Genomic DNA, 12,306 nt, shown 5'->3' with positions numbered 1-12,306 from the left:
AAAAAAAAAAAAAAAAAAGAAGTACACTGTAGACTTCAGACGCACCAGAAGAGGACGTCAGATCTCACAATCTCATGGTGGTTGTGGGCCACCATGTGGTTGCTAGGATTTGAACTCAGGACCTTCAGAAGAGCAGTCAGTGCTCTTACTCACTGAGCCATCTCACCAGCCCCTGACTTCTTTTTTTTAATGTTCATCCCAATCCTTTTCACTACACTCAGTTCCCAAACTATAACTGTAATCACCAATTAACTTTAAAGGGAACAGCAATCAGTTAAGGGGAAATAAATATGTAAGAAATAAACAGTCCAAACTATCTCAGAATTTTTTTAATCTAGTTATACTTCTAGTTCCTAACATCTCAATGAAATAAGCTGAGATGGACTCTCAGTTACACTTAGGGTCCCCCAACTTCCAAACCATTCTCCATTAGATTCACAAAACCCACACCGGCCAGATGTCATTGCTCTACTGTTTAAGTCAATAATAGGACAAAGAATCAACTCCAAACTGCTCACTTGATCCAAAGTGCCCATTACATTTCAAACCCTCATCACTTATGTACAGCACACCCATACTTTTGCAGTGTTTCCCCCAGTTAAGAATGTCCTTCTTTTCAAGGTTCATCTTAAATCACCTTTACATGAAGCATTTGCCCAAGCTCCAAAACAGAAATTCCCGTTCTCCTTCAGCACTTTCCACTTGCTGTATTGATATTATTATATCATGCAATGTTTACTTAATTACAGAAAGGAGTACAAAGTAGCAACTAAAAGAGAAGCTTTGGAATAAGATTAATTTGGGTCCAACATCCAAACTTACAGCTAATGGGCTTGAGGCAAGTTAAATACCTCTTGCCTCCCTGAGGTCTCAGTTTTCTAATATAGGTAGCACATTTCCTCAAGTGCTATTCAAAGAGCATCAAGCCCACCTCACCTTAAAACTAATAAACAGATGAGGTGAAAAGAGCTGTAGTTCTATAACTCTTCCTTGGAGGGGCAAGTGGGGACAGCTCAAGTAAGACTATTTCTAAAATGATCCTCACAAAGAATTCAGAAGATGGAGACGCCAACAAAAGAATCTGTCTCCCTCAGCTGTACAACTACACTGGCAGGATCTGTCTCCCTCAGCTATACAACTATACTGGCAGGATCTGTCTCCCTCAGCTATACGACTACACTGGCAGGATCTATCTCCCTCAGCTGTATGACTACACTGGCAGGATCTGTCTCCCTCAGCTGTATGACTACACTGGCAGGATCTGTCTCCCTCAGCTGTATGACTACACTGGCAGGATCTGTCTCCCTCAGCTATATGACTACACTGGCAGGATCTGTCTCCCTCAGCTATACGACTACACTGGCAGGATCTATCTCCCTCAGCTATATGACTACACTGGCAGGATCTGTCTCCCTCAGCTATATGACTACACTGGCAGGATCTGTCTCAAGTGACTGTTTTGAAGGCTTACATCTTTTGAAGGAGGACTTCAAATTAAACTGTGATAAACTTGCCAATTTTGGCCTTGGGTACTACTCCAAGTCCATGGAGCAAGTCCCTCTTCAAGCGCTTCTGGAGTTAGCTTGCTGCTAACAACAAATAGAGACCCAATTAAAAACAAACAAAAAAACCCCAACAACAACAAAAACAAAACAGATCTCTCCAGTCAAGCATTGTTTCCCCATACATAGTAATTTCTAGTATGTTAGGCCACAAATTATCAGATTATCTTTCATGTGATTACATGTGATGACATTTTTAAAAAGTGACACGTAAAATTACAACAAAAGTAAAATTTAATAGAACTGTAATCAAGAATCTAGCACACCAGAGAACTTGGAAAACTTTAAAGATGAATAAAAATAAAACAGCACATACCAAAAATTTATGGGGCATGGCAAGAATATTCAGTGGGAAGATTCAGAGTTTAAATACAATAAGATCATAGCTATAAGAGAAAAAAAAAACAGCTTTTGTTCTGTTCATTCCTTCCTGCTTTCTGGTTTTAAAGGTATATTGCATTATTTGAAGGGGGCACATATGTGGCATCACACTTCAAACTCAGGACAAATTGCTGAGGTAAACCCAGCTCCACCAGCCTCTCTCAGCATCACCAGTACCTGTTTCGGAACCACCGTGACTAGCGTACCCTGCTCCCTATCCTAAACTCTCCAGCGTCATGTCTTCATTCATGTATTTGTTCACTCATACAGGTACACGTGAGGCCAGGAGACTGTGTTGGACCCTCTCTGGGAACTAACTGTGGTCCTCTGCAAGAACTGCTGAACAATTCATCCATCCCTTTAAAAAAAAAAAAAAAAAAAAAAAGTGTGTGTGTAGGAACCATGGTGCATATGCAGCTTTTGTGGATAACTTGCAGGAGTCAGTTCTCTCCAAATACGGACTCTAAGCTACCGCGCTCGGCAGCGGGTACTAGTAGAGCCATCTCTCCAGCCCCTTTGTGGTTTTCTGCACTGAGTATTTACAGCTTAAGAAAAAAACACTAAGACTGGAAACAATTGATCTATCACCTAGCAGCAGCATCTACAAAAACTGAAAACATTATTTGCCAAATGGAAGAACTTCTATTGTAGTTTTGCAGGCATATTTATACATACCCTTTTTTCCCCCTCTTCTAAAAACCTTTCTTGGGAGACCTGGCTGGTTCGAGGTTTTCTGTTTTTGAGATAACATCTCACTTAATAGCCCAGAATGACCTGCAATTTCAGAATCCTTTTACCTCAGCCTCCCTCTCAAATGCTGGCTTTACAGGTGTGTACCACAAGCCAGCCTCATAACCAGTTCTTGATTCCTTTTTTTAAGAGGGTTTAAAAAAAAAAGATTTATTTTATGTATATGAACACACTGTAGCTGTACAGATGATTGAGTCTTCATGTGGTTGTTGGGAATTGAATTTTTAGGACCTCTGCTTGCTCTGGTCAACTCTGCTCGCTCACTCCTGGCTCGCTCCAGCCCAAAGAGTTATTTATTATTATACATAAGTACACTGTAGCTGTCTTCAGACACACCAGAAGAGGGCGTCAGATCTTATTACGGGTGGTTGTGAGCCACCATGTGGTTGCTAGAATTTGAACTCAGGACCTTCGGAAGAGCAGTCAGTGCTCTTACCCACTGAGCCATCTCCCCAGCCCCCAGTTCTTGATTCCTTATGGCAAGCTATTATTTTAACCCCAGGAGAGGAAGCTTGAAGTTCAGAGTTAACTAAAATAGAGACTAAGCTAGATCTGAAACCTTTTTAAAGTGGGATTTTCCTATTATAGTACTAAAAGATAAAAATGGAACTACTCACATCCACAAATAAAAGGTGATTGACTTATATGCTAGCTGAGAAAACAAAGCAAATAATAATAATTTTTAAAAACATTTCACTAATCTTTCCAACAATAAAAAACCTTGAGTAACTAAGTAATAAATCAAAACTGTGTGCTAATAGTATCACTGCACATCAGACACTGTTCTCAACACTTACAATAAAGCCCAGTTTAATCTCCATTCTAACTCTATAAAAAGAGACTTCTCTATCCCTAATTTACAGATGACCATGCTGAAACACAAAATCCACACAGTAACCTGCCAGGCCAGGTTTCAAAAAAAAAATCAGGCAGTTTTGAAAAAGGTCAAGGAATCAGAAACTAAACAGACATCTGAAAGATGGTACCCAGAGAGTAAGAGTATCTGCACCCAGGCTGGGTGGTGGTGGCACCCACCTTTAACCCCAGTGCTTGAAAGGCTGGTAAGCAGATTTCTGCAAGTTTGTAGCCTGGCCTTACAAATTAAGTTCTAGGACAGCAAGGACTACACAAAGAAATCCTACCTCAAAAAACAAACAAACAAACAAAAGCAAAACAAAAAAGAGCATGTGTGCTCACTCTTCTAGAAAATCTCTGGTTCCTATCACCCATATCAGACAGGTCACCACTAACTGGTAGGTAATTCCTGCTCTAGGGGAATCTGAAACCTTGTTCTGGACTCCACAGGAACTCACCCTCACATATTCGTACTACCCTTCCCCTACCACACATCCACCGCCCCACATACACACACCATTCATAAGTTATTTTTTAAGTATAAATAAGTAGGCTGTGCATAGGTGGTGGCACATGCCTTTGATCACAGCATTTGGGAGGCCAAAGTAACTAAATTAAACCAGAAATGTAGGTTTACGAAAGAATAAAATGGCAATGAACATACAAAGTCACAGTACAATATTGGTGGAAAAGTGTGTATGTGTAGGAAGTGGCTGAGGTAACTGCAACTATTTCAGAATTTTAAGAATGTCTAAAATACTAAAGACTCCGATCACAGTAACTACTTTGGAATCTATGAATGGATAACTACAATATACTGCTTATACACTGCATTTAAACTTGTCTTTGGGAATGGAGAGATGGTTCATAAATTAGGGAGCACTTTCTGCTCTCATAGAGGACCTGGGACTCTGTTCCCAGCACCCACAGAGTGGCTCACAACCATACATAACTCCAGATCTTGACTTCCCGAGGATCGGATGCCATCTTTTGTCCTCCTCAGGCACCAGGCACTCACATGGTACACTGACAGACAGGTAGGCAAAACACTCATACGCATAAATCCAAATCAAAATATGAGTTGTCTTGACACAAAGTATTACTTTCAACTACCAGAACTTTAAGCACTACTATATAAGTGATTCTTTAAGCTATGTAAATCAAAAAGGTTAATTCTTGTTTTTATTCTATGATGGTAGTGTCCATGTAGACCAGTATCTGTGTGTGAGGTTAGAGGACAAGTTTCTAGTTTTGGTTCTCCCAAAGAGGTCCAGGATCAAACTCAGATGGTCAGGTTTATAGGGGAAATGCTTTTAAACCCACTAAGCCAACTCTCTGGTCCTATTTTCTGGTTTTCTGTTGGTTTTGGTTTTGGGGGGGTGGGGGGGTTAGTTTGGTTGGGGGGGTGTTTGTTTTGTTTTTTTAGCAAAAAACACATATCAAAACAAATGTACTACCCAAACTAACTCCAGCAAAAGCCAATTCCAAAAAAGTTCTCTACGCAGCCCCCTCAAGTTTAGTTACAATTTAGACCTTCTGTCATAAAGTAGCACTATATAACACACTCTCTCCAGAAGGGTTAGATGAGAGCACCAGCTCCCTGAGTTCCTGAGTTCCTTTACCGTGTAGCCTCTTCTGAGAATCACTCTTAAAAAGAAATCTATACCCTCCATGTCATTCTATAGATCCATTTTATCAGCCAATATGAAAAGAGCCCAGAGGACCTTTCACTATTAAAAGGAGTATGAATTAAGTAAGTATACTTAGCCCCACTCAAAACACTAAAACCAGGACAAAAAGATTCCACTAATAATGTTTACAAAATAAGTTCAGTTACCATATCAAATATGGCAAAGACTCTAAACTCAGTTTTGCCTGCCTGTGTCTCCCAAGTACTGAGATTAAAGGAATGTGCAGCCCCATACCAAGTTCCTCACCACGTTTTAAAGAAGACCTTATATTCAACCCACCATCCCAACACCCCTTTGTCTTCTACACAAGCAACCACACACAAGCTGTGGTAAGCAGCTCACACTGACTACAATACTGAAAAGTGGACCCTCCCTCCTTGTTGCTTTTGTTTCTTTTTTCTTTTTATTTAATCACTAAGTATGGGAGTGGATGCCTACAGCCCCCTGAGGAGGTCAGAGGACTACTTAAGAGCCAGCTTTTCCTTTCAACCTGTAGTTCCAAGGAGCTGAATCAAGTTGCCAGGCAAGCAACCAGGGCCCTTTACCTGCTGGGCCATCTTGCCAAGGCCTATTTTTGAGAGGACGTCTCTCAGGTTGCCAGACTGGCTTTGAACTCACTATGTAGCCTATGTCAGTGGCCTTGAACTCTTAATCATCCTGCTTCCACCTCTCAAAGGCCTGGAATAATATCTGTGAGCCACCACACTGGGCATTTAACTTTTAACTTAAAATACCGAAAGAATTGGCTTAAGCGAACAGTCAAGGGGACTGTTATGTATTATGTCTGTATTATGTCACCAAAAGTACATACAGCCACTGATTTAAAAAACAAAAACAAAAAGCACATTATCTAAACGAACTTAGAAAACACAGAACTCGAGTCCAAAGTGAAAATTTCATAAACCAACCCAGAATGAGAAACTAGGGAGGCTAGTAACTTTGGGTAAATTGTTGCTACTCAACTTATTGTCAAATGTACAAAAGAGATACAAGTGTTGCTTGCTCTTTATCTGAAGTTTACTTGAATTCTATTGTGAAACTAAATAATTTTATAGGACATTGAATTCTCTCTTCAAAGTGTAACAAGTCCTGAGCTTCACTGCTAACAATTTTTCCCAAGCTACAGGACACAACTTAGACAACTTAGATCATCACCACGCCCAACCTAAAAGCAACTTTGCAGACACAGAAAGCTCTCCCCCAGAGCCGCTGTTATACTCGAAACCTACTAATTATGGTTAACACCACCAGAAATAACCCATTAGGCGCTTGCTTAGTAAGTGCCATCAGCTTTAAGAATATCTGGTGCCATATGTCTTAGTAAAGTGCAACACAGACTCCAACATTACAATCTTGAACCTAACTGGGTTGCGTTCTGACACGACCTTTACTGTGGAAAGACTCAAGAACTAAAAGCAAAGGAGCTTGCGACCCCAACTACCTCCTTCCATCAACGAATCCCGCTTAATCCTTCATGCCTGCACTTTTCCGTTGTAAACAGGAAACTCCAGAGAAAAGGAAACGGAGAAAATCCTATTTGTGCTTTTATAAGAGGAATAACGGCAGCGCTCTCCAACCCCCACGATGTGATTGAACAAATGAAAAAAGCAACGGGAGGAAGTGACGGGGGTGGGCTGCTGGTGAGCTCACTTGGAAGTTCCAAACATGCCACCCAGCTCAGGGGTGCCCCCAAACATCTGTACCAACAGCTGCAGCGGGGACACCGGGACGAGGGGGAAGAAGGGTGACGGGAGCGAAGGATGCGGAGTTGCGCCCGCACGCTCCTTTTCCTCCTCGGCCAACTCTTCTCTCGCCCCCCGTCCCAGCCCAGCCCGCTCCGTCCAGAAAGAACACCCAACAAAGCCGGGGCTGGGGAGACAAAGAGGCGGCAGGCGAGGGGCGTCCAGAACAATGCGGAGCGGATCCCCGCCAAACTCCCGCGGACCACGCAGGCGGGCGGACGGCCCCGAAAATCGCCGCCGAGCTCAGGCCCCGCCGCCCGGGCGGCGTCCCTGGGACGCGGAGCAGCACCGGCGGGCAAGACGGCGCGGCCCGGAGCGGAGCGTCCGCCGGAGCGCGCCCGAGCGGGCCGCCGACGGGACTCACCCGCGTTCTGGTCTCGCGGCCAGAGGTAGTAGGTGGCGGGGATCACGATGAGCCCCACGAAGGAGGTGAGGAAGTAGAAGAAGGTGTTCCCGCTGTCATCGTACTGGAACTGCTGGCCCGCCATGGCTCCGCCTCCTCCGCCGCGCTCCCCTCACCGCCGCCGCCACGACCCCGCGCTGCGCTCCGGCTCCCGGCTCCCGGCTCCCGGCGCCCTGGCCCCGTGTGGCGTAGCTCGGACGACGCCGCCGCCGCCGCCTCTCCTCCCCGCCCCCACGCCGCTTTCACGGACACGCCGCCGCCGCCGCGGCCGTCGCCAACTCTCGCGAGAGGAGCCAGTTCCCGCCCCACGCGGCTGTTCCCTCCCCGGCCGGCTCCTCCACACGCTCGCTGAGGGAGACGTGGCGCGCGCAGCGAAGAAACACTGTTGGACCCCGCCCGCGGCCCCGCCCCTGAGCTAAGGGCCACGCCCCCTGTTTTCCATAAGCCCGCCCCGGGTCCCGCCCCCTGCTTACCCGGCTTTCCTTCCCAGCACCCTTAGCTGGATTCCCGGAGCTTTCCTGCCAGGGTCCCCCAAGCAGTGAGCAGAAACGAGCGTCCTAGGTGCGACTGAAATCTGAGCTTTTGCAGCAGAGCGAGTTGCCGAGCCTCTCCACTCTCTCCTATCCCTCTCACTTTTCCTCCACGTGAACCTCGTGGAAACAAGTGCCATTAAGAATAGGGAGCAAGGAACTCCTCAGAGTTTCAAAGCCTAGGTATTTGGAGCTGCCAGTTCACTAACGCTTTCTGTGACCCAAGCGATCATGTCTTCAATTTGTCAGTAAAGCATTAGATAAAGCAAAATATAAGATCAGTGGCTCTCAGCCTTCCTAATGCTGCCACTCTTTAATACAGTACCTCATGTTGTCGTGACCCAAAACCGTAAAATTATTTTCATTGCTAGTTCATAACTGTAATTTTACTACTGTTACGAATTGAAATGTAAATATATGATGTGCAGGATACCTTATATATACTCCCTCTAAAACGGTCGTTTGATAACTCCCCCCTCAACAGGGTCAGGACCCACAGATTGAGAACCAATGTCATATATGCTCTATTGATGAGAAAATTCAGACTCAAAACGTTTACCAGAGGTCACGCTCAATGGTTTGGGTTTGCTCAGGGTTTGGGGATCCAAACCAGATCGCTCTGACGCTCCCAAAGAGCCGCTGGCACTCCCTTGCAACCTGTGAGCAATCTGAAGTAACAGTCACTCTCTGCTCCTGGCCACTGGATCTCAAGCTGGAGTCAACTGAACTGCAGGATAGTCCTCTAATCTTGCAAAGATCCCACCGGAGCCCAGTGGTGCCTTAGCAGGGTGGGTCCCAGTGTCTGCACTGCCCTCTGTGGATCAAGAGGACACAGGGCACTTTACACAGGAGCTCTGTGAATAGGAAAGAAAACTGTGCAATGTCTTTCAAAAGAGAAGCTACCACACAAGTACAAACATTCTGCTGTATTTTTTTAAGATTTATTTATTTATTTTTATGTATATGAGTACACTGTAGCTGTACAGATAGTTGTGAGCCACCATGTGGTTGCTGGGATTTGAAATCAGGACCTTCAGCAAAGCAGTCAGTGCTCTTAACTGCCCGTTTTGTTGTTGTTTTGTTTTGTTCGCTTTCTGTTTGGAGGGTTGTTTTTTGCTTTTTGTTTTGAGCAAGGGTTTCTTTGTGTAGCCCTGGCTGTCCTAGAACTCACTCCTTAGACAGGGTTGATCTCGAACTCACAGAGATCAGCTTGCCTCTACCTCCTGCGTGCTGGGAATAAAGCTGTACACCAGCACCGGCGTTTAAGGCTTGTTTCGAGACTAGTCTGTTAACTACATGCTTTTCCAATATGCCTTTCATTGTCTGGGGGGAAATCTGGTTACACAACCTCTTTCATTGAATGTCTCAAAACCAGTATTTATCATAATGAGTCATCCTTCCCCTTATAATAGATTATGTTCACAAGTATTCTGTCTCCCCTTTCAAATTCCAATTTAACAGCACATTTCTGAAAGCCACTTTTGCTACATTTTTCTGTTTTGGTTTTTTTTTTTTCCATGTAAAGTTTCTAAGGACTTTATTGTAAGAGGGAAACTTAGAAGTGGAAAAGAAACTTGGACTATGCCATCAGAACAGAACTATGGCCATCCTTAGGCAGGATAGACAGGGAATTGGGGGGTGGGATTAAAGACAGAAAAGAGGCCCTCATCCCAGAGCACTTGATGCCAGCACTCAGGTAGCAGAGGCAGGCAGATCTCTGTGCATTTGAGGCCAGCCAGGGCTATACAATGAGACGCCTGTCCCCAGGTGAGAATCAAGAACTCAACACTTGTCATATAGGGTGCTGACCTAGTGTTGACATTCATTTCAGACATAGATATTTCATGTTAAAGTAGCAACAACCCAAACTTAAGGTCTGAATGTATATGACCCAGGCAGGCTCTCATTCCTTTGCCCAGACATTGCCAGAGAATCACAAGCAATGCCTGACCAACATCTCTGCAGGCCAGACTTTTCCTACCGACTGTAATGCCACCAAATGTGCCCAGGAACCATCCAGTGGTAACACAGTAACTTCGAACTCCATCAAAATCTCATATGACTATTGTATAAGACAGTCAGCCATGGCTGTCTTTGAGTGGCCCCAAGCCCTTGCTCTCTGTCCAGCTGCAGTTCCAAATACCCTTTCTCCTGACCTCTCGCCTAAGCCTCAGCTATAGTAGCACTGACAAAAAGAAAAGAGAAGAAAAAACCACCAACCCTCCACTTTCTTTAGTTTAGTTTAGTTCTGGAATTTTTTTGAGAAACAAAACCATGAGCCCTGGTTCAGCCTGAGTGGAGGTCCCTAAGCTCTAGGGGACCTCCTGACGCTGCTGGGGAAAGGGGCTGCCAATGGGGAGCTCTGTTCCCGTTATTTGCTGACACACAGCCTTACAGAAAACATGCACCACTCACAAACTTGGCTCCTCTGCCCAGATAGGCTTTGCCTTGGGTTGAATCTCTTGTCAGTCTGTGCGTGTTGTCAGAATGTTGAACTGGATTTTTTTATGACTCCATTTATGTTTAACTCAGCATTTCTGCAAAGATAATAGATCTGTTTCATAAGCGTGTGACAAAATAAATTATCGATTATAACTCCTGCCAGTTATGGTGACACACGCCTTTAACTCCAGCACTCTGGAGATAGAAGCAGACAGATCTCTGGGTTTCAGGCCAGCCTGGTCTACAGAGCAAATTCCAGGACCCTCAGGGTGACATAGAGCAACCCTGTCTCAAAATAAACAAACACATAAATAAGTAAATAAATAAATAAATAGTAAATAAGTATCTCCTCTTTGGACCTTTTTTTTTCTTTCTGGAAAGTAACCTCTTCAATTGTAGCTTTGGGCTCATAGAACAAAGGATTTAACAACTTAACCATGAAATATCAATTTGAACAAATTGTATCAATTTACTAAATCTTTAGGCATTAAAAATTATGAAATTTGTTAACCCAAAGCCTATAAATACTCAGTGTTTTGAAATTGGGTCTCATGTAACCCAGGCTTACCTTGAACTCAATATAGAGCCAAGAATGACTTTGAAGCCAAGTGTGCTAGCACACTCCTTTAAGCCCAACACTCCAGAGGTGGAGGCTGGTAGATCTATTGAGTTTCAGGCCAGTCTGATCTAAAAGCAAGTTCCAGGACAGCCAGGGCTACATGGTAAGACCCTGTCAGAGAGAGAGAGAGAGAGAGAGAGAGAGAGAGAGAGAGAGAGATTGAATTCCTGCCTCTCTCCTTTTTCTACCTCCTAAGCACTGGGACTGCAGGTCCTTCTACTGATATTAACTTACAAGACTATTTCTTTTAAGAGATCATTTTAGTGAAATTGTTAATAGTAGTAAATGGATATGAAAGAAAATGAGCCACAAACACATATTGTCCTTAATTTCAGCATATGTTAAAATGTATTTTAATATCATTTGTGAATATGTCTGCAAGAGCAAAATTTAATCACTTTCATTTTAATTGCTTGATAGTTTATTTCCTCTCAGGTCCAGAGGTACAGAAAGCTTATTTTTAGGCTCCTTTTAATAATTTGCTTTTTTCTTAGAGTGACCCTTTCATTTATTGGTAAGTCAACATTGTATTACTGGCATTGACTTTCATTTATACATGTCAAAGTGTTTGCGTGGCTGTAATGACATTATTCAGATTTCTGTGTAGTGAAGTTAACTGCAGAGACTAGAAGAAACCAAATTATTAAGTAGGTATGTGCAGTTAGTTCTACCCACCCATCCCCTACACACACATCCCAATACAGTAAGTAGTCCCTTCGTCATGATGTGCTCCAAGCCTTCCAGCTGATGCTTGGAAACCCTATGGATACTCTGTGGGGTTTTCCTACACATGCACAAATGCTGCGGTTTCTCCATCTCAGTTATACCTTGTGCTTATACATGGTGTCCAGGAATGTTGAAGTTAAAAATATAGGAGCAAACCTAGAACAATTTTCTTTTTCTTTCTTCAAAAGCAAGAGACTCTGATTTAAAATCACATCTCATGATGATGATAGAGGACTTTAAGAAGGACATAAATAACTCCCTTTAAAAAGTACAGGCGAACCTAGGTAAAAAGATAGAAACCCTTAAAGAGGAAACATAAAAATCCCTTAAAGAATTACAGGAAAATACAACCAAACAGGTGANNGAATTGAACAAAACCATCCAGGATCCAAAAATGGAAATAGAAACAATAAAGAAATCATGAAGGGAGACAACCCTGGAGATAAAAAACCTAGGAAAGAGATCAGGAGTCATAGATGCAAACATCACCAATAGAATACAAGAGATAGAAGAGAGACTCTCAGAGGCAGAAGATATAGAAAACATTGACATGACAGTCAAAGAAAATGCAGAAATGCAAAAAGCTCCAAACCCAAAACATCCAG

At 43.5% G+C, this 12,306-nt stretch overlaps 1 protein-coding gene across 2 annotated transcripts in view; it reads right to left on the bottom strand.

Moving 5' to 3' along the window:
- Positions 1-7,660, bottom strand: part of Sec63 (SEC63 homolog, protein translocation regulator) — a 67,757-nt gene extending 60,097 nt beyond the window's left edge. The window contains exon 1 of one of the 2 annotated variants that reach the window (XM_021204785.2): positions 7,346-7,660. In XM_021204785.2, coding sequence (XP_021060444.1) covers positions 7,346-7,469 — 124 coding nt within the window. In that variant the 5' untranslated portion in view covers positions 7,470-7,660. The remainder of the gene's footprint in view (positions 1-7,345) is intronic. The other variant, XM_029542138.1, reaches the window with a different exon arrangement.
- Between the last annotated feature and the right edge of the window lie 4,646 nt (positions 7,661-12,306).

The sequence above is a fragment of the Mus pahari genome, chromosome 9 (genome assembly GCF_900095145.1).
Source record: "Mus pahari chromosome 9, PAHARI_EIJ_v1.1, whole genome shotgun sequence".
Lineage (NCBI taxonomy): Eukaryota > Metazoa > Chordata > Mammalia > Rodentia > Muridae > Mus > Mus pahari.
The sequence above is the reverse complement of the archived record's forward strand: the minus strand, read 5'-3'. Positions and strand labels throughout refer to the sequence as shown.